Source organism: Podarcis vaucheri (assembly GCF_965113315.1).
Source record: "Podarcis vaucheri genome assembly, chromosome: 3".
Taxonomy (NCBI): Eukaryota; Metazoa; Chordata; class Lepidosauria; order Squamata; family Lacertidae; genus Podarcis; species Podarcis vaucheri.
In genome coordinates, this window is record NC_138761.1 from 120,898,797 (window position 1) to 120,919,220 (window position 20,424).

The window sequence follows — 20,424 nt, forward strand, 5'->3', positions numbered from 1 at the left end:
AATAAAAGGAGAAAATATGAGTTAAGATACACATTTCATTAAAAAAATAGCAAGGCACAAGCCTTTTTCAGGGTGACTGTATATAAAGGTTTCTCACTAAAGCTCTCAAATCAGCACAACGTGAATGGACCACTCCTTAATTTTTTGCTCTGTAGAACAGTTAAATTTTTGGACAGTATTTCAGAACTTGTATATATTCCAGATTTAACCAACCATAGCTTTATTTCTGTTTACAAACTTCTCTCTGCGTGCGTCTGTCTGTCTGTCTGTCTATTTTTTAAGAAATTGACTGCCTGAAAATTGGCAGTTATTATCTGCAGAAATGATGTGCTACATGCTTCAAACCTCATTTTCACAGTCCAAAATCTTAACAATATAAATACTTTTCTGGAGAGTTGTTCCTACTCTGTCTGCTCTTCTATAGGTGTTATCTCATCTGTGTCTCCAGTATTTGACACCTACAAATGTGTGACAGTTGTAGCCATTGTCCCAAGGTTTCTGAGTAAAGTGACACAACCATGCATAGCTATATTCTTGCTCCACCCTGGTTTAAAACTTGGGCTGTCATCTTTGAGTCCTTTTCTTTCCCATCTTTGTCCTATAAAGGTGTCCAGTGTGGTGTAGTGGTTAAGAGCGGTAGTCTCGTAATCTGGTGAACCGAGTTCGCGTCTCCGCTCCTCCACATGCAGCTGCTGGGTGACCTTGGGCCAGTCACACTTCTCTGAAGTCTCTCAGCCTCACTCACCTCACAGAGTGTTTGTTGTGGGGGAGGAAGGGAAAGGAGAATGTTAGCCGCTTTGAGACTCCTTTGGGTAGTGATAAAGCAGGATATCAAATCCAAATCCAAACTGAATGCAGAAAAATAATTTTGTGTTTGGCATATCATTTTGCAAAGATTCAGGCTAATTCCTCCCTAGTCAGATCAGTCTTCTTTAACCTGGTGCCATCCAGATGTTTGGGACTGCAACTCCCGTCAGCCCCACCCAGGCTGGGGAGAAGGCTCTGTTAGGTTATCACCTGTCTTATAAATAGGTCCCACTCAATTTCCACCCTAAGGAATGAATTATGAAAATGATGATTTGGCAACAGCACACACCTACCAATCTAAATTGCTTTTTAACTTCTTGCTAGCGACATCCCCGTCCTCCAGACTGCTATGGTTAGCAAACTGTGTAATGATCCCTTTCTACCTTCTCAAAATGTGATCTTGGGCCAAGGGATCAAGATAAGAAATAACAGTGTCTAAGGTTGGATTCAAGACTAAAACCAGCATTTAATTTATTAAAATAGCAAGGAAGTGTTGTTTCCAAGTCTCATTTGAGATATTTGCCAGGAAAGCGACTGCACATGCAGTGACAACCGTTACTGAAGAATTTTATTCCCAAATGACGTTCCTCAACAGGAATAACCATAAACGCCTTTCCCGATAGGACTTTTTATAACTCTGTAAGCTTTTGCATTCCCTATTCAATCCAGTAAGATCTTTAACTGACAGTTCAGAGTTATCTACTTTAATCTGTTTAGCTGTGCTTTTCTTAGCTTCACAGCACTCCTGATCACACCAAGCCTCACCGTTAGTGGTGTCCTGCTATGGGATTTAGCTGGAACTGCTAGAGACGCTGTAAGATTATCAGCTAAGATACTGAGAGACGGAATCTCAGGGCTCAAAAGAGTGTCACATAGTTATAAGCAGTGGCCTAAGGTATCCAGAATACTGTCTCATTTAAGGCACCTAGTCCCTACAATGTCAAGTTTCTCTATCAGATAGCATAGCTAATATTTTTCACTCCAGCTGGAAAATCTAAACTGGGTTCTAACTGGCAGACAGGCACTGCAACCAAACAGGAGGGAGTGCTTGGGTTGTGTGGGGATGGGAGAAATCTACAAAACTTCCAACAGTACACGATGGAACAAAAACATAGCGCACTGCACTCACTCCCCAAATGAGAATATATGTAAAATTGTCATATTATCTTCAGAAAACCTTCAGCTTTAGCACTACGTGTAAATTACAGCTGCCTGAGGGAGACAAGAGCTAGCGGAAGAGAGACCTTATGCTGCCATCATCAGTCAAAGGCTTTTTCCACCTGCCATGCTCCATCCTCCAGCCCTAGGAAACTTTCCCAGACCATGACTTCAAGAACAGCAGAAGCAGCTGGAAAGAGAGGAGTTCAGGGATATATATCTATATATCTATATATATATTGCATAAGTTGTGTGTCCCTGTTTCTCAATTTGATCCTTTTACATGGTTTTGTATGTTTTGTGGTATTTTGTGCATTGTGACTTGCCGTTATTTTTACTGATTATAGTTTAAAGGTAAAGGGACCCCTGACCGTTACGTCCAGTCGTGGACGATTCTGGGGTTGCGACGCTCATCTCGCTTTATTGGCCGAGGGAGCCGGCGTACAGTTTCCGGGTCATGTGGCCAGCATGACTAAGCCGCTTCCGGCGAACCAGAGCAGCGCACGGAAACACCGTTTACCTTCCCGCCGGAGCGGTACCTATTTATCTACTTGCACTTGACATGCTTTCGAACTGCTAGGTTGGCAGGAGCAGGGACCGAGCAATGGGAGCTCACCCTGTTGTGGGGATTCGAACCGCCGAACATTCTGATCGGCAAGCCCTAGGCTCTGTGGTTTAACCCACAACGCAACCCGCATCCCAATGTGCCACCCGCATATTATAGTTTAATCATTCTTTATTGTGATTGTTAAGTGTAAACTGTTTAATTATTATTTGCAGACATTTAATTTTACTGTTTACTATTATATTCTAATGGATTATTGAATATTGCTTTATTTGATGTAAGCTGCTTATTTTAAAGTTATGTTTTTATTATTGGATCAGATTGTTATCAGGTGTGTGATCTTTGCTGCCTATTTTGTTGTTTCTTCAGCTTGCAAACCGCCTTGTGTATAGTAATATAGAAAGGCGGTGTACCAATTAAAAGTGAAATGAAATTAAACATACACACTTACCACAAGACCCCAGGGCAGCAAACAGGTCTTGGGCGCAGGGTGGAAACTGGCTCAATAACCAAGCACTTAAAGAAAATAGCTTTCTCTTTATCTCTCTCTCTCTCTCTCTCTCTCTCTCTCACACACACACACACACACACACACACACACAGGTTCAGATGTAGAATTCTTCTTCGTTGCTTTTCCCACCACCAGTTGTTCTGCTGTCAGCAAAAGGGAAAACAGTTCCTCTTGGCAAACATTTTATCTCAAAGGAACCAGCTGATGGGGAAGCTGAATGTGACTCTGAAGAGCTGGAAAACCAATCAAAAGGAAAAGGAAGCGAGCTGGAAGATAATTCAAAGATGTTACACTTGGCTGATGGGGATCTTCCTCGAGAGCCGGGCTCCTTAAATCTCTTGACACTTTGCCCTTTTACAGGATGCTTAGTCTTTGCTTCCGCGTCACTGCTGAACCCATCTGAAACTGAATAAGCCGAGACCACAGATAGATCAGCGAAGGCGAGTTTCATCCCTGTGTCCACATCAGTCTCCTGAACTCCTTCCAAGTCATCAAGGTTAACTCTGCTTCTTGTCCTGTGCCCAGAAGAGAAAGTGCTTAAGGAATTTGGCTCGCTAAAATGAAAAGATTTGGGGACCAGCGAAGAGCGCACTGTGGGCAAGCAAGCAAGAGACTTGCTTCGCTGAAATGAGTCGGCAGAGGCTCTGGCGGAAAGTGCTTGGTTGTGATTTCTCAAGTCCTGCTGGGAAACGCCAAGGCACAGACTGGCATGGTGAAACGCAATGGAATAAACTGGTTTTGAAGGATCGCTGGCTTTGTTGAGAGTCCACCTGCTGCTTTGGGGAAGAAAACTTGGAAGCGGTGTAACGGGAAGGTGCCTTGCAGGAGATGGCGAGCAAAACTTGTTCAGCTTACCACACTTCCTATACCGGGCCTGCTGTGAAGAAGAGGGATGAAAAGGGAGGAGGTCACATTAACAACAAACCTTTATTTCCAGAGCTGAATTATCTACTACATGTTAAATGGCCACTGGTTGCATTAATCAGCAACAGTAATTGGCTGGGGTGCCAGGAGCTTAGGGGAAATGTAGTGGAAAGCATCAGAAATGTACCAAGTTGATGAAGGCTACTGTTTACCTTGGAGTAAGTCTTGTTGAATTAAATGTTAATTGCTTCTGAGTAGGCGTGCATTGGATCGCACTGCAGAATCAGAACTTGTATCCTACAACAGATTAACACTGCTAATATACAAAGCCCTAAGCCTTTTCTTCTTTCTTAAATGGTGGCATGGAAATAACTAGCTTATAAATAACAAGCATAGTGGAGAAATCTTATTCCCCTCTTTGGAGAACTACCCTCTCCAGGGACAAAATCCTCCAGCTGGTTTAAGGAAAAGAACCACTACGGCGTTGTTGCCTTTTCTTTCTCCTTTATATTTTTGGTTTCTGCAGGGCCATTAGTGCTGACAGAGAACTGCTTGTTTTCTGCAGAATGAGTCAGAAGCAAAGAGCACAAGGAACATGGACTCAACTGGAGTCTGCAGTTCTAAGTAACAAAAGCGCTATGTACAAACTGATACACTTATATCAGCAAGGCAATAAAGAACTGTTTCTGCTTAAACAGAGCTGCACAGTTGCCAGACGTCGCACCAGTTTATTCTGATTGCACTGTTGTCTAGATGACGCAAAGCCTAGCAACTATACCATTCTCTAAAAGCAAATATATCCACATTCTTCAAAAATCTTGCACCGATTTCCCAAAGTTTCCCATTATTCCTACTAAATGCACAGAGGTCTTAGAATAAAATGATGCTATCCTGCTACGTTTTATACCAGACTCAGGTACTTCCATAAAGTTCCACAGGTTGCCTGATTAAATGGTAAAAAAAGAATCTGCTGCTGAACTAATTGTTTCCAAAGTTAAGCACCTTATTACAACTTGTATGTAAACAGTGCCCGAGAAACTGATAGTAAATAATTTTCAACTTTCTGTTTTTAGGAATCATTTCCACAACAGCTTGGTTCGCCCATCATGGTAAGCCAAACTATGGCTTACCAGGACCATGCAAAAATAGAATCATAGGATTAGAGAGTTGGAAGGGATCCCAAGGATAATCTAGAACCCACAATCCAGAAATTCAGAGTTCCATGCTTTACCAACTGTGCTATCTCAAGGACAGCTTGCAGCACTTTGCTTTTGCTCCCATGCTGAGCTAAACCACGGTTTGGCTTAGCGTGTTAACTAAACCTGGATTCATGACTACACAATCTCCTGTCTAACCACAACCTGCAGCCAAGAACACACCTATTCTATATTCCTCATCCTTTGAAAGTACTTTGCCAATATAGTGGTGCCTCGCAAGATGAAAAGAATCCGTTCTGTGATTCTCTTCGTCTAGCGGTTTTTTCATCTTGCGAAGCAAGCCCATTGACGGATTAGCGGATTAGCGCTATTAGCAGCTTTTAGCGGCTTATCTGCTGATAAGCGGCTTAGCGGCTTAGAAAAAGGGGGGGAGGGAAAAAAACCAGCAGGAACTCGCAAGACATTGTTGTCTTGCAAAGCAAGCCCATAGGAAATTCGTTTTGCGAAGCACCTCCAAAACAGAAAACTCTTTCGTCTAGCGAGTTTTCCGTCTTGCGAGGCATTCGTCTTGCGGGGCACCACTGTATCATCCTAAGAGTGTTGCCTGTTGACTAATCAAATCAAATGTAGTCACAATGTTATTGTTCCTGTAACACAGCTGAAAGATCTTTGTCTAAAACAACCTTTAGCCCCTTTTACCTCTAATCTCAAGGAAACCATGGCTAAGCGTGGACATATGAGCATGTGAGTATTCATGGCAAAAATTGCAGCCATTTCCCTCCTTCCTCAGTCCTGCTGTTCCACGATACAAAGATGAGCTATGGTTTGGTTTAGCGCTACATCTGAACTTGGGTTTGTGGTTTGTCAAGGTTCACATGTAACTCTAAGCCACACCATGGCTTAGCTCCGGGGAGTAAGCCAGCAGTACCAGGACCAGGGGATGAGCAAAGTGGCTGCGATTTTTGTACTCACTACCCACATTCACACTTAGCCATGGTTTACATGTGAACTAGGCCTTTGGCTTCTTGCTTTTTTTGAATTCCTCCATCATGCACAGTCAAAAAATCTGACAAATTGTGGGAAATTATACAGAGTCAGCCCAGGAACAAACTAACATGGAAAAGAGTTGACAAGGTTCTTTCTGTTTATACAAGGCTTCTACTTTCTGCAGTCCATAAGGTTCAAAGGGAAAGTTTAGAATTGGAAGTGATGGATCTTTCAAACTAGAGAAATATATGTGAATTGTGCTATGGGACTTTATTCACCCTCTGGTGTGTTGCCATCATCACCCCAGTCCACACCAAAAGACCAGAGGTCTTTGGCAATGGATGGTGATTAGTATGAAACAATTCATACTGGTATTACAAGGAGCTCACTAGACCATAGTAATCACTGTATTTTTCGCTCTATAAGACGCACCAGACCACAAGATGCACCTAGTTTTTGGAGGAGAACAAGAAAAAAAAAATATTCTGAATCTCAGAAGCCAGAACAGCAAGAGGGATCGCTGCGCAGTGAAAGAAGCAATCCCTCTTGCTGTTCTGGCTTCTGTGATAGCTGCGCAGCCTGTATTCGCTCCATAAGATGCACACACATTTCCCCTTACTTTTTAGGAGGGAAAAAGTGAGTCTTATAGAGCAAAAAATACGGTATTTATTATACGGACAATACGCAGGCAGCACATTTCAGTTTGGAAACAAAAGTAGGGACTTTTCTGATGGAACTTAATAGTACTTATTTCCAAGGAAACTTTACACACAATTATGCTGCGTATCCTTCAAACACATTCTGATTCCCACCCCCACCCCATGCATGGCAACTTAAAATCTGCATTCCCAAATGCCGCATGGAGATTTAGGGGTGCTAAGAAATACCTGCAGGAGGATCTTGTTCCCATCAGGATCTTCCGTTTGCCACCTGCCTTCGCTGATCCGGCTGCAAGGATTAGGCAAGAGAGACATCAACTGCTCAATATCTTTGACTCGGAATTCCAGCAGCGCTGACTCTGTGGGACTTGGCACATGGCCTTTGGGAAGCCTCTTTAAAGACAACTGAATATCAATATCCACATTGGAATAGACGGGGAACACACAAAAGCCTGCCTTTTTCTGACAAACCCGTCTTCTCAGAATGAGTTCGTAGAGCTTCATAATGCTGGCAAATTTTTCATTCCTGCAGTAGATGGTGAAGCGTATTATTTCCTTCCCATAGTGCACTGGCCGTATGGCCCACAGAGGAGTGCCTTGGGCCAAGGTGAAAAAGTCCTGGCTGCCTGGCATGTAAGGGAGGAAGTTGCCGTGCACCTGTTCCGTGTGGTGGTAATGCCAGGGTGGCCTTTGAAAGGACTCGTGAAGTTGCAGGATTGGCTCCTCATCATATTCTTCCTTCAGAAAGAGGATTACTGCAAGAGCTGGCTGAGAGACTGTGGCCTTGTCGGGCTTCCTTGCTTTCCTCCTTTCCGAAACGCGGAAGAGTTGGAGATCTGGGTGGATCCATGCCAATAGGCTATCGATGGCTTGCTGGAGGACACCAGAGTCTCCTGGGTCTGCAATTAGGTGCATGCTAAGAAGGAAAGGATCTTGCACATCCTCCACAGAAAGTTCACCTGAATGGAGGAGGGGGAAATCCCAGTCATTCTGGTTTGGTTTGCAACGGTTTACATTCAGTTTTCTAAAAAGGTGTGGTTTTCAAGTAACTAAATGAGCAAATGGAAGAACTTCCACTTGTGCAATAGGATTCCCCCCACCATTTCTTCCCCCTGCACACGCCCCACACTGTCCCCAAATCTGCTCCAAAGTTAGGGTGTGTGGAAGGGGAATCCCATTGTGCAAGAAGTCATTTCACTCCTGCATAGCAATAATAATAATAATAATAATAATAATAATAATAATAATAATAATAATTTATTTATACCCCGCCCATCTGGCTGGGTTTCCCCAGCCACTCTGGTCGGCTTCCAACAAAACACCAAAATACAATAACCTATTAAACATTAAAAGCTTATCTAAACAGGGCTGCCTTCAGATGTTTTCTAAAAGTTTGGTAGTTATTTTTCTCTTTGACATCGGGTGGGAGGGCGTTCCAAAGGGCGGGTGCCGCTACCGAAAAGGCCCTCTGCCTGGTTCCCTGTAACTTGGCTTCTCGCAGCGAGGGAACCGCCAGAAGGCCCTCGGCGCTGGACCTCAGTGTCCGGGCAGAACGATGGGGGTGGAGACGCTCCTTCAAGTATACTGGACCGAGGCCGTTTAGGGCTTTAAAGGTCAGCACCAACACTCTGAATTGTGCTCGGAAACGTACTGGGAGCCAGTGTAGGTCTTTCAAGACCGGTGTTATATGGTCTCGGCAGCCGCTCCCAGTCTTTGAATACAACCCCTTGGAATCTGTATTGGATCATACTTGCCACAGCTTTGGGTCCCAAACAGAGAATTCAGTCCACGTCTCCATCTTAAATCTGCATACGTCAGATAACCCATAACTGCCAATCCTGTTCCAAGACATATCTGGACCACTACGCTCTCAGGGTTGAAGTGTGTCTGGTGCCCAAGTAAGCAATATTCCTGATGGAGTAAACAACATCCCAGACAGATTTCCCTGTGCCGCTAACTGAAATAGCCTCAAACCCCAAATTCAGTCACATAATAAAGGACTGGCTGCAGGCAAGGGGAGAACTTCTCTTCATTTTAAACTGATGTGTGTTCTTGCTGCTCAGTTCCATCTCATTAATTCTGAAGCCTACATCAGGAGCTGCTGCCCAGCAGGCTTCAGAATCTGAGGTGAACTTCTTTTCAATGCTCAGGAAGACTAAGGAGGAGATAGAGCACAGAATTTCATCAGCTGGATAGATGGAGCAAGAAATAAGTTGGGAAAGGAGGAAAGAAGGCTATTCCATCCATCTAGGCATTGCAGAGGAGGAACCATTTGTGATATCCTGCCAAAAGTCTCAAGAAGATGGTACGATGCCAGACTGCCGAACAGGCAAAGCATAGCCAACAAGTTGTCCTCTTTTACGCAAGCATGGGCAATGTCACTTCAGATCATACATCTGCGTGCCACACACAGATGACCAGCGGTTCTGCCTTTTATGCGAAGCAAAAATGTATCACTTCAGTCAGTATAATTAAAATAGCTCGCAGTGATTTTGCAAATCTCTTTCAATGTGAACCGACACTTTTAACCCTCCAGCTAACAGACTGAAGAAGAAGAAAACAGCAAAACCTCTAAATTTGGCATGGACTTTGAAGTTAAACTGGAAACCAACTTAAACTACAGTATATCTAGCAGCCCAACTCGGTGCATGTAGGTCAGTAGAGAAGCCGCGAGTGAGATGATCCTTTTGTGCTTCACTCCCGGAGGTGTAACCACTTTGACAGATGTCACAACCATTTACAATGTGGCGGCAGGGAATGAGAAGCTTAGAAACTCACAAGACACTTGAAAGCATCCCTCAAAGTAGAAATGTGCAAATAAATTCAGATGAAGACTAAGGTCACCTCTACACCATACACTTAGAGCACACTTGTGCCACAGTTAACCATCATGGCTTCCCCCAAAGAATCCTGGGAACTGTAGTTTGTTAAGGGTGCTGAAAGTAAGGCCTGCACAGAGCTGCAACTCCCAGCCCAACTCGGACTCTTCTCACAGTGGAGAATCTGAGCACAACAGCACTCTCTCTATTCAGTAAGTAGATCCAAACTGTGTTAGAAATGCAGATATAGAATCTAATTGCCAAATGGCACCTTAAACCTAGTTGCAGTCGCCATAATGGAATGCCTTGGTGCTGCTTTGGTTATTTTTTTGTAATGGGATTTAATTATTATTATTATTATTATTATTATTATTATTATTACTACTACTACTACTACTACTACTAATTTCATTTCTATACCACTTTATATTTTAAGGGGGGGGGACTCAAAGCATTTTACAACACATTGCAATCCAGAATAAAACAAATTCAGTCTTCAAGGAAATTATTTCAGATCCTTGGACTCACCTACATTGGCAAAGAAAAAGTGCTTTATACACATTGTATATGCATTAAAGCACTGTGACCCCAGATGGCGCTGCGGAGTTCTGTTTTTTGCCAACTCGATTTCTCATACAAAGTTTACGACGCGTTTAACCGAAACGCTTCTTTGGTGTGTCTGGATCCAGCCCTCCTCTAAGCCCTTCCCCAGTCGTGGCATCCAGAGATCTCCATGTGGTTGCAATTGGACCCACACCACTCGCAAAACACGCCTGGCTAATTCCTAGCACTGGGTCCAAACAATCACACACTTGAGGTATTATTGCTGCCTACACTTCTTATAAGGTATAGGCAACAGACGATCCAACTTCTTCTGCCTGGTTTTCATTAGCTACAATAAATATTGCTCTAGCTCACAAGCGCTTACCCAAATGAACATAAAGAGAACCTGTGGATCTAGCCAGGGGCGTATGAAGTGGGGGGTGGGACGCCCTGGGTGCCACTCGGGGGGGGGGGTGAAAAGATGGCCCCTGCCTCCCCCCAGCTGTAGAGCAGCCAAGGGCGCGCTCATGCGGCATCCATAAGGGCTGCTGCTCTCGTGTGCCGTCCATACGAGTGTCCGTACAGGCTGCCTCTCGCACGGCGACCGTACGGGCTGCTGTGCGTGCGCAATCTGTATGGGATGCCGCACATGTGCACGCCGTACGGGATGCCACTTGCGTGGTACCCCACCTCAGGTGCCGGAGAGGGTTCCTCCGCCACTAGATCCAGCCAATGAATGGCCCCTGTAGTCGAGCATCTTGTTCTCAAAGTGGCCAACTAGATGAACAACCGCATTTTCTCTTCCTGCAGTTTCTAGCAACTGTGAAGGCAGAGCAGAGCAGATGCCTCCAAGCAACCTTCTGCCTTTATTGGCACTATCAACTGAAATTAGTATCAGGAAAAAGAACATTTCAGAACCTCTAATAACACAAAAAAGCAGAGACATCTCCTTGCCAACAAAGGCCCGTATAGTTAAAGCGATGGTTTTCCCAGTAGTGATGTATGGAAGTGAGAGCTGGACCATCAAGAAGGCTGATCGCCAAAGAATTGATGCTTTTGAATTCTGGTGCTGGAGGAGACTCTTGAGAGTCCCATGGACTGCAAGAAGAACAAACCTATCCGTTCTTAAGGAAATCAGCCCTGAGTGCTCACTGGAAGGACAGATCCTGAAGCTGAGGCTCCAATACTTTGGCCACCTCATGAGAAGAGAAGACTCCCTGGAAAAGACCCTGATGTTGGGGAAGATGGAGGGCACAAGGAGAAGGGGACGACGGAGGACAAGATGGTTGGACAGTGTTCTCGAAGCTACCAGCATGAGTTTGACCAAACTGTGGGAGGCAGTGGAAGACAGGAGGGCCTGGCGTGCTCTGGTCCATGGGGTCACGAAGAGTCGGACACGACTAAACGACTAAACAACAACAAATAACACAAATCCTGAAACCATGGTCACACTAGCAGCACCCGAGTACAGCTGAAACAAAAGAATGTGCAAACTGGTAACTGTCATCGCAAAAAGCCTCGGACACAGCCTGAGTTCGCCAGTCCACTCTCTCATTATCTGGGAAGGTTATAAAGGAAAGTACTTTACAGCAACAATGACAAGTAGGTGTGTTGATTTATTTGCTGCCGTGTCGTTTCCACACTAGCTGTTTTCTCTGGAATTGAGATAAATATTTCACTCCATTATTACATAACAGGGTGGGAAGCCTTGGTTAGCCTGAGGCACGCATTCTCTTTGGGGCAACCTTTCCAGAAACACAATTTTAATTTTGCTTCCAGTTGACTGGAGAAGAGCAGAGCCTCCACTGTGCTAATGGGCTCTGGTATGGAAAGGAACCAAAACTTTCCCATAATGCGTCCTCATTTTCAGCCTAATATGTCTAGAGGCGGGTGAGCTAGTCTTCTGTCTCGCTGCTGTGTGTGTGTGTGTGTCAGCTCCTCTGAAAATTGGGTGATGTCCAATGATTAAGACGCCGAAGAAGACACTACCGTGTAGGCAGTAATGGTCAAACTATTCTCGGCAACCTCAAGTGCAGAAACAACGCAATCCCTAATAACTGATCCACAGCACCCCTCAAGGTCAGTGGGCAAAATCAAAGCAGAACAATTTAACTGCTCTACCACACAAAGAGATCTCATGCAATACGGACCTGTAATCTCAAGCAGCAATTATCTGCCAGGACAACGGAGTCTTCTCAACATGCTAGCCCTGAAAATAGGCATCTCTGGGACAGTCAAAAGACAGGAAACAAAGTTTGCTCTGTCGGTTGTGTCAGACTAATCACTTTTCACCGTTCCAGAGCCTTCCTGATGGAACCTCGGGTTCAGCCTTGGATGAATTCACCCAATTCATTCTGCTGTCGGCTGGAAGAGTGTTGGACTACACTTCCCATCATCCCTGACCATTGGCCATGCTGACTAGGGCTGATGGGAGCTGGAGTGCCATAGATTTCCCACTAAAAAGTCCTCTCCATAATGGGTGGCCTTTTCACCAGCCACAACAGAGTCTCCAACAATAGGGACACACACTCCACACTGGATAGGTTACCAGGGGGCAGTCAGATATTGTTGTACTCTAACTCCCATCAGTCACAGCCAGCATGGCCAGTCTTCAGGATGATGGGATTTGTGGTCCAATGACATTTGGGGAGCACCCTTTTGGCTGCCCCCAAGTGAGGCACTGGAATTTTCTTTCCAAAACAAAATACCCACCTACTGAGTAGCTTCCGAGATTGAGCTGGGGTGGAGAAGAAGAGTCACACATGCCTCTGTGCCACCATGGCTGCAACACATGTACCACACAGTTTGGGTCCGTCCCCAGTCTGTGTCTGACTGTCGTCATTAAGTGCCACACACATCTCAGTGAAAGGTCCACCTACATCTACCACCAGCAACGAAAGTCCTGGCTTGCCCAAACTGGACTGAACTTCTTGACTATGCAAAGGCTCGCACTTACTAGCTGTTTTACTACAAAGGAATTTCAGAAATAGACTGGAAAGAGAAGCTGCTGAATTGCAACTCATTACCAAACTCAAAACCATGGAGAGACCTGGTTTGAACAAAGACATTGGATTCTTATCTCATTATACATGACTAAGCCATTTTTCACCTTCTCACCCCTTGCCTTTTCCTGTAAGACCTATTGCAGTCGTTAAGAGTCGTCAACAGGCTCATCTCAGCTACCTGCCAATCTCCCATTCCCACCACCCTTCTGAGTAATACCCCTCCCCACCTTCTCACTATATAGAAGGATCTGGCAACTTCTGTTTCAGTGTATCTGAAGAAGTGTGCATGCACACGAAAGCTCATACCAAGAACTAACTTAGTTGGTCTTTAAGGTGCTACTGGAAGGAATTTTTTACTTACTAGCCTATACATGTTTACTTGAAGTAAGTACATGAAGTAAGCCCCTGTTACTTCAATACTCCCAGGTAAGGATGTGCAGGATTGTAGCCTAGAGCCCCTTCCTATTAGTGAATGTTCCTCCCTTTTCAGAAAATCTTTCTTCCTCCATACTAGTTCAGTAGAGGCTCCCCACCCACATACAGTGGTACCTCGGGTTAAGAACTTAATTCGTTCTGGAGGTCCGTTCTTAACCTGAAACTGTTCTTAACCTGAAGTACCACTTTAGCTAATGGGGCCTCCTGCTGCTGCCGCGCAATTTCTGTTCTCATCCTGAAGCAAAGTTCTTAACCTGAGGTACTATTTCTGGGTTAGCAGAGTCTGTAACCTGAAGCACCTGTAACCTGAAGCGTCTGTAACCCAAGATACCGTATTTTTCGCCCTATAGGACGCACTTTTTCCCCTCCAAAAATGAAGGGGAAATCTGGGTGCGTCCTATGGGGCGAATGCAGGCTTTTGCTGAAGCTTGGAGAGCGAGAGGGGTCGGTGCGCACCAACCCCTCTCGCTCTCCAGGCTTCAGGAACACATCCACAGCCTAGGCAGCCCTGTGGGAGGTCCTGCAGGGCTCCCCACGCTGCGGATAGCAGCCTGCCGCCCAGCGCAAGGGGCGCCTTGAAGCAGAGCACCCCCTGCGCCCGGCAGACATCCGCTGCGTGGGGAGCCTTGCAGGAGTTCCCCGCAGGGCTCCCCACGCTGCGGATAGCAGCCTGCCGCCCCGCAGGGGGGGCGCCCTGATGCAGAGCGCCCCTCGCGCAGGGCAGACATGGGCCAGCCCCACAAGCTCGGGGGACAGCAGGGAGGCGCAGCGCCGCCATCCCGCTGTTCCTCGACCTGGTTCGGTTTCCCCGACCTGCTTTTTGGGGGGAAATAAAGGGGGGAAATTTCCTTTATTTCCCCCCAAAAAAAACTAGGTGCGTCCTATGGGACGAAAAATACGGTACCTTGAAAATGTGCATCCCAAAGAGGGCCAGGCCAAGACATTTTGGCACCAGCAGCAGCAGCGGGTGATGTATTTCTTGGAGACTGCATCTCCTGCCCCTGTGGAACCTGAGGGTGAACTGGCCTGTCCCCAAAGCTTCCCACAGGTAGCTACAGCTTCATTAAGTGGACACTAACAGAAGAACAAAATTATACTCACTGCTGGAAGACGACACACAGCTGTATTCTGACCTGCAGTAAAAAAATGAAAAAAAATATGTTAAGTTCAGTAGGGCTGGCGAACAATGGGGACTTGGGTTATGTCATTATGGTTAGAGTGTCAAGCTAGCCCCTGGGAGACCTGGGTTCAAATCCCCACTCGGCTATGAAGGTGTCTTTGGACCAGTCACCATCTCTCAGCCTGCTGAATCTCACAGGGTTGTTGCAAGTCCTCAGGAGGTTAGGGAGAGAACCATGTATGATGCCACGAGTTCTTTGGAGAAAGGCAGGCTATAAATGCAGTTTTAAAATAGCAGAAAACAGCAGATAGTACGGTATGGTCCATGCGGAAGCAAGGTCTTTAACTTCCTTGAAATAAGTTGGTTGGGGGCACTATTTTAGACTGCATGTATGAGTGGAATTCCAATTACAAGCTCATACTCAAATCGTGTAAATCAAAATTTTCTGCATGAATGAAGCCTTACTGCTCCCCCCTCCTGCCCCCCCGAAAGACATACATCTTGCTACAAAAATATGTTTTGACTATTACATGCTACATGAACAGTCTGCTTCTTTGGTTCATAAGATGAGTCTGAACCATCTTGGTTGAAAATGACAATTGTGGAACAGGTTACATGTACAGGTGAAAATTGGAAAATTAGAATATCGTGGAAAATTTCATTTATTTCAGTAATTCAACTTAAAAGGTGAAACTAATATATGAGATAGACTCATGACATGCAAAGCGAGATATGTCAAGCCTTTATTTGTTATAATTGTGATGATCATGGCGGTTCAATGCCCATGGGATTACTGTGCTTGATTGGCCAGCAAACTCACTGGCCCCATAGAGAATCTATGGGGCATTGCCAAGAGAAAGATGAGAGACATGAGACCGAGCAATGCAGAAGAGCTGAAGGCTGCTATTGAAGCTTCCTGGTCTTCCATAACACCTCAGCAGTGCCACAGGCTGATAGCATCCACGCCACGCCGCACTGAGGCAGGAATTGATGCACAAGGGGCCCAAACCAAGTACTGAGTACATATGCATGCTTCTACTTCTCAGAGGTCCAGTACTGCTCTATTTGCAGTCTTTGTTTTGCTGATTTCATTTAATATTCTAATTTTCTGAGATTGTTAATTTGGGGTTTTCATCAGCTGTACACCATAAACATCACAATTATAACAAATAAAGGCTTGACATATCTCGCTTTGCATGTCATGAGTCTATCTCATATATTCGTTTCACCTTTAAGTTGAATTACTGAAATAAATGAACTTTTCCACGATATTCTAATTTTCCGAGTTTCACCTGTAGCACAGAAATATTCCCCTGCTTGTCCATACACAAAACATTAGAACGTGCTGCATGACCCAGACCATATGCAGACACATCCCTTACACACATGTATATATGTGCCCAAGCACACACACTGGTGGGAGTATGTAGACAGGGATGTGTGCACATACACAATGATCACTGAACACATTGTAATGTAGTCGTAATGCACAAATGCACCCAAGATAAAACATGAAACGGCCCTAAAATTGGGAGACACTTGAATTCCATTGCATTTTTGGATTGCTGGGTGCATGTACCTTAAACATGCCCATTCTCATTGCCAGACTACGATTTCTGCTGCCGCCTGGATCCTGCGCCCAAGTTCCTACTCACCAAATCTTTTTATGCCCCATAAGGGCACTTTATTAACAACAGGTAATGATATAAGATCTTTCTCTCCTCAACCCTTTTAGAACATTATATATACCCAGATATAAAAGCTACCCAAATTTTTGGTTCTTTTTCAACATCACTACTGCCTCTGAAACTGTTCTGCAAGGAAAATGGTTGTGCACTGATTATAACAAAGCACGCAGAGAGGCGTCCTGTTTGAGGCAAAATCCTCGCCTCTATTTGAACACGTTCACCTTTCTAAAAAAAAATTTAGGATCAAACATTTGTCCAAGTTTCCCTGAAGAAGAGCTTAGCTGGAAAGGCAGGCAACATTAAACGTTCGACGTTCGATTAATTTACTTTCTTTTCCTAAGATTTCCTACATTCCACCCCCAGACGCAAGAATGCACAAATCCCTCAGTCATAGCTCACAAGCCCCATTACTTTTGGGATCAAACCAGCAGGTTCGGATTTGTGCGAGTCGGATGGCTCCGTCGGTAGAGCCTAAGCTTCTTCATCTCAGAGTCCTGAGTTCGAGTCTCAAGTTGGGCAAAGGGGGGGTGGACTAGACTGACCCTCAATGGTCCTTTTACAACTACATGATTCTATTATCTGGGGTTTGGGAGAGGCTTGGACTACATGACCCCGGCGGTCCCTTCCCACTCCATTATTTGAGGTTTGGAGAGGGATGGGACCAGACGAGGCGCCAAAACGCACTAGGAGCGAATCCGGAGTGGGGCTGATCACCTGTGGGGTTTCCCTATATTTAAGGGCTTGTTGCGCTTTGGTTTCGATGCTGCATCTTCAACGCCCGTCCAGGGGGACCCCCATCCCCGTCTGAAGCGGATGGGCATCCTTGTCGAGGGAAAGGGACCGGGGACCAGAAACCCCCGGTGCCGGAGAGGGGACTCACTCACCCGGCCGTCTCGGCTCCGGAGTCGGCGGCCTCGTCCTGCCAGCGGCCGCCCCCTTTCCGGCGCATGGCGCGGCGGCTGCTCCGGCTGCTCCGGCTGCTGCTGCTCCTTCTTGCCGGGCTGGGTGGCGGCGAGGGCGGAGGAGGGCGAGGGACGGGTCGGTGGGCGGGCCTCCCGCGCTGCCCCCTGGCCGGAAGGTCCATCCTCCCGACGGGGATTTGCCCGGCCAGGCTGCAGGCGCGCGGCGCTCCTCTCCGCGGCGCTTCTGCGGCGGAGGATCCGCGCGGCGCGCCATGGAATGCGTCCCGGGACCCGTCGGTGGTGCCAAGTGCGCACGGGAATGCGTAAAGAAAGGAGGATGCCGCGTTTCAGCCAGGTAGAGATTTAAAATCATCATCAACAACAACAACAATCATCGCTTTATTATGTATATTATGTATTTCCCCTGTTAAGGTGCTACACTCAATACGCCAGCAAATTTGGAAAACTCAGCAGTGGCCAGAAGATTGGAGAAGATCAGTCTACATCCCAATCCCAAAGAAGGGCAGTGCCAAAGAATGCTCCAACTACCGCACAATTGCACTCATTTCACACGCTAGCAAGGTCATGCTTAAAAAAGCTACAAGGAAGGCTCAAGCAGTATGTGGACCGAGAACTCCCAGAAGTGCAAGCTGGATTTAGAAGAGGCAGAGGAACCAGAGACCAAATTGCAAACATGCGCTGGATTATGGAGAAAGCTAGAGAGTTACAGAAAGACATCTACTTCTGCTTCATTGACTATGCAAAAGCCTTTGACTGTGTCGACCACAGCAAACTATGGCAAGTTCTTAAAGAAATGGGAGTGCCTGATCACCTCATCTGCCTCCTGAGAAATCTCTATGTGGGACAAGAAGCTACAGTTAGAACTGGATATGGAACAACTGATTGGTTCAAAATTGGGACTGGAGTACAACAAGGCTGTATATTGTCTCCCTGCTTATTTAACATATGCAGAATTCATCATGTGAAAGGCTGGGCTGGATGAATCCCTAGCCAGAATTAAGATTGCAGGAAGAAATATCAACAACCTCAGATATGCAGATGACACAACCTTGATGGCTGAAAGTGAGGAGGAATTAGAGAACCTTTTAATAAGGGTGAAAGAGGAGAGCGCAAAATATGGTCTGAAGCTCAACATCAAAAAAAGAAGATCATGGCCACTGGTCCCATCACCTCCTGGCAAATAGAAGGGGAAGAAATGGAGGCAGTGAGAGATTTTACTTTCTTGGGCTCCATGATCACTGGAGATGGTGACAGCAGCCACAAAATTAAAAGACGCCTACTTCTTGGGAGAAAAGCAATGACAAACCTAGACAGCATCTTAAAAAGCAGAAACATCACCTTGCCAACAAAGGTCCGTATAGTTAAAGCTATGGTTTTCCCAGTAGTGATGTATGGAAGTGAGAGCTGGACCATAAAGAAGGCTGATCGCCAAAGAATTGATGCTTTTGAATTATGGTGCTGGAGGAGACTCTTGAGAGTCCCATGGACTGCAAGAAGATCAAACCTATCCATTCTGAAGGAAATCAGCCCTGAGTGCTCACTGGAAGGACAGATCCTGAAGCTGAGGCTCCAATACTTTGGCCACCTCATGAGAAGAGAAGACTCCCTGGAAAAGACCCTGATGTTGGGAAAGATGGAGGGCACAAGGAGAAGGGGACGACAGAGGATGAGATGGATGGGCAGTGTTCTCGAAGCTACAAACATGAGTTTGACCAAACTGCGGGAGGCAGTGGAAGACAGGAGTGCCTGGCGTGCTCTGGTCCATGGGGTCAAGAAGAGTCGGACAAGACTAAACGACTAAACAACAACATGAAGCAAATTATGTCACTAGACTGATCCTATGATGATGATGATGTCAAACGGTCCAAGTTTTAGGAAAGCGGTATATCAATAAGTATCCAGCACAAATAAAACAAGTTTTGTTTATTTACATTCTACTTCTTTTAAAATGCATGCTTTTCCAAAGTTGCTAAAGGCTTTTGAGTTTTCAAAAAACAACACACCAGTCAGTCTGATAGGTTTGTTTTTATGCAGTGCTTTTTATGTATAGGGGTACTCTCATTTTGACTCAAGGAAACCACCATGTTATAGTTCAAATCGGGAAAAATAAATACAAATTCACAAAATGCTTTGGGGTATGCGTTCCCCCCAGAAAAAAAGCATTGGGTTTATGGCGGGAATGTACCGTATTTTTCGCCCCATAGGACACACTTTTTCCCCTCCAAAAATGAAGGGGAAATGTGTGTGCGTCCTATGGGGCGAATGCAGGCTTTCGCTGAAGCCTGGAGAGTGAGAGGGGTCGGTGCGCACCGATGCCTCCTGCTCTCCAGGCTTCAGGAAGCTATCCGCAAGCCTTGCAAGCCTTCAGGAAACTATCCGCAAGCCTCGCGCACCCCGCAGGACCTCCTGCCGGGCGTGCGAGGCTTGGGGCGGCAGCCTGCAGCCCGAAGCACGGGGACCCCTTACGGAGAGTGCTCTGTGCTTCGGGCAGGTGTGCGCAAGGCTTGGGGCTGCAGCCGCGGCTGGGGGGGGGAATAATTTTTTTTATTCATTTTCCCCCAAAAAAACGAGGGGTGTCCTATGGGCCGGTGCGCCCTATAGGACGAAAAATACGGTAGTACATAAAGAAAGGAGAATGCCGCGTTTGAGCCCGGCAGAGATTTAAAATCATCATCAACAACAATCATCACTTTATTATGTATATTATGTATTTCCCCAGGCACTCTGGGCAGCTTCCAGCACATATAAAAACATCAAGCATTAAAAACGCATGTCTTCCAATTTTATCAGTGCTTTGTACACGTGTTGAATGATCGAAGCTAAGTTGAAATCTAAGGTTGTATTTTTTATATATCTCATCCCATTTTTTGAGTTATGAGGGTTTGAAATTTCAATTTTTGGGGGATAATTTTAGCCTACACAAAAAAACCTAAAAGCTCAGCCCGGAATCAAGATATCTCAAAACTAAAAATACTGATCTCTTCAGAACTTCATGGGCTTTAATATGATCTGTCACATGATTACTTTAAATTTTAAAGTTACAAATTTTTTATTTTTTTAAAGTGATTAAAATTAATATGATTTCAAAATGCAAAAAATGTATTGATTAATATTTTTAAGAGCTACATGCAAAATGTCATATTGGGATCTCAAGAGGATCACATTAAAAAAAAATATTTTGTA

At 45.4% G+C, this 20,424-nt stretch overlaps 1 protein-coding gene across 2 annotated transcripts; it reads right to left on the reverse strand.

Moving 5' to 3' along the window:
• Positions 1 to 851: 851 nt before the first annotated feature.
• FAM124A (family with sequence similarity 124 member A) lies at positions 852 to 17,300 on the reverse strand. Of its 2 annotated transcripts, XM_082216394.1 has the most exons (4): positions 17,203 to 17,300; positions 14,612 to 14,643; positions 6,937 to 7,667; positions 852 to 3,918 (listed from the first exon to the last, which is right to left on the reverse strand). In XM_082216394.1, exons 1-4 carry the CDS (start codon positions 17,265 to 17,267, stop codon positions 3,136 to 3,138), a joined length of 1,611 nt encoding a protein of 536 aa, XP_082072520.1. In that variant the 5' UTR covers positions 17,268 to 17,300; the 3' UTR covers positions 852 to 3,135. The 2 variants fall into 2 exon arrangements, with proteins under 2 accessions (XP_082072520.1, XP_082072521.1); XM_082216395.1 differs by lacking the exons at positions 14,612 to 14,643; positions 17,203 to 17,300 and adding an exon at positions 10,761 to 10,878.
• Positions 17,301 to 20,424: the final 3,124 nt, after the last annotated feature.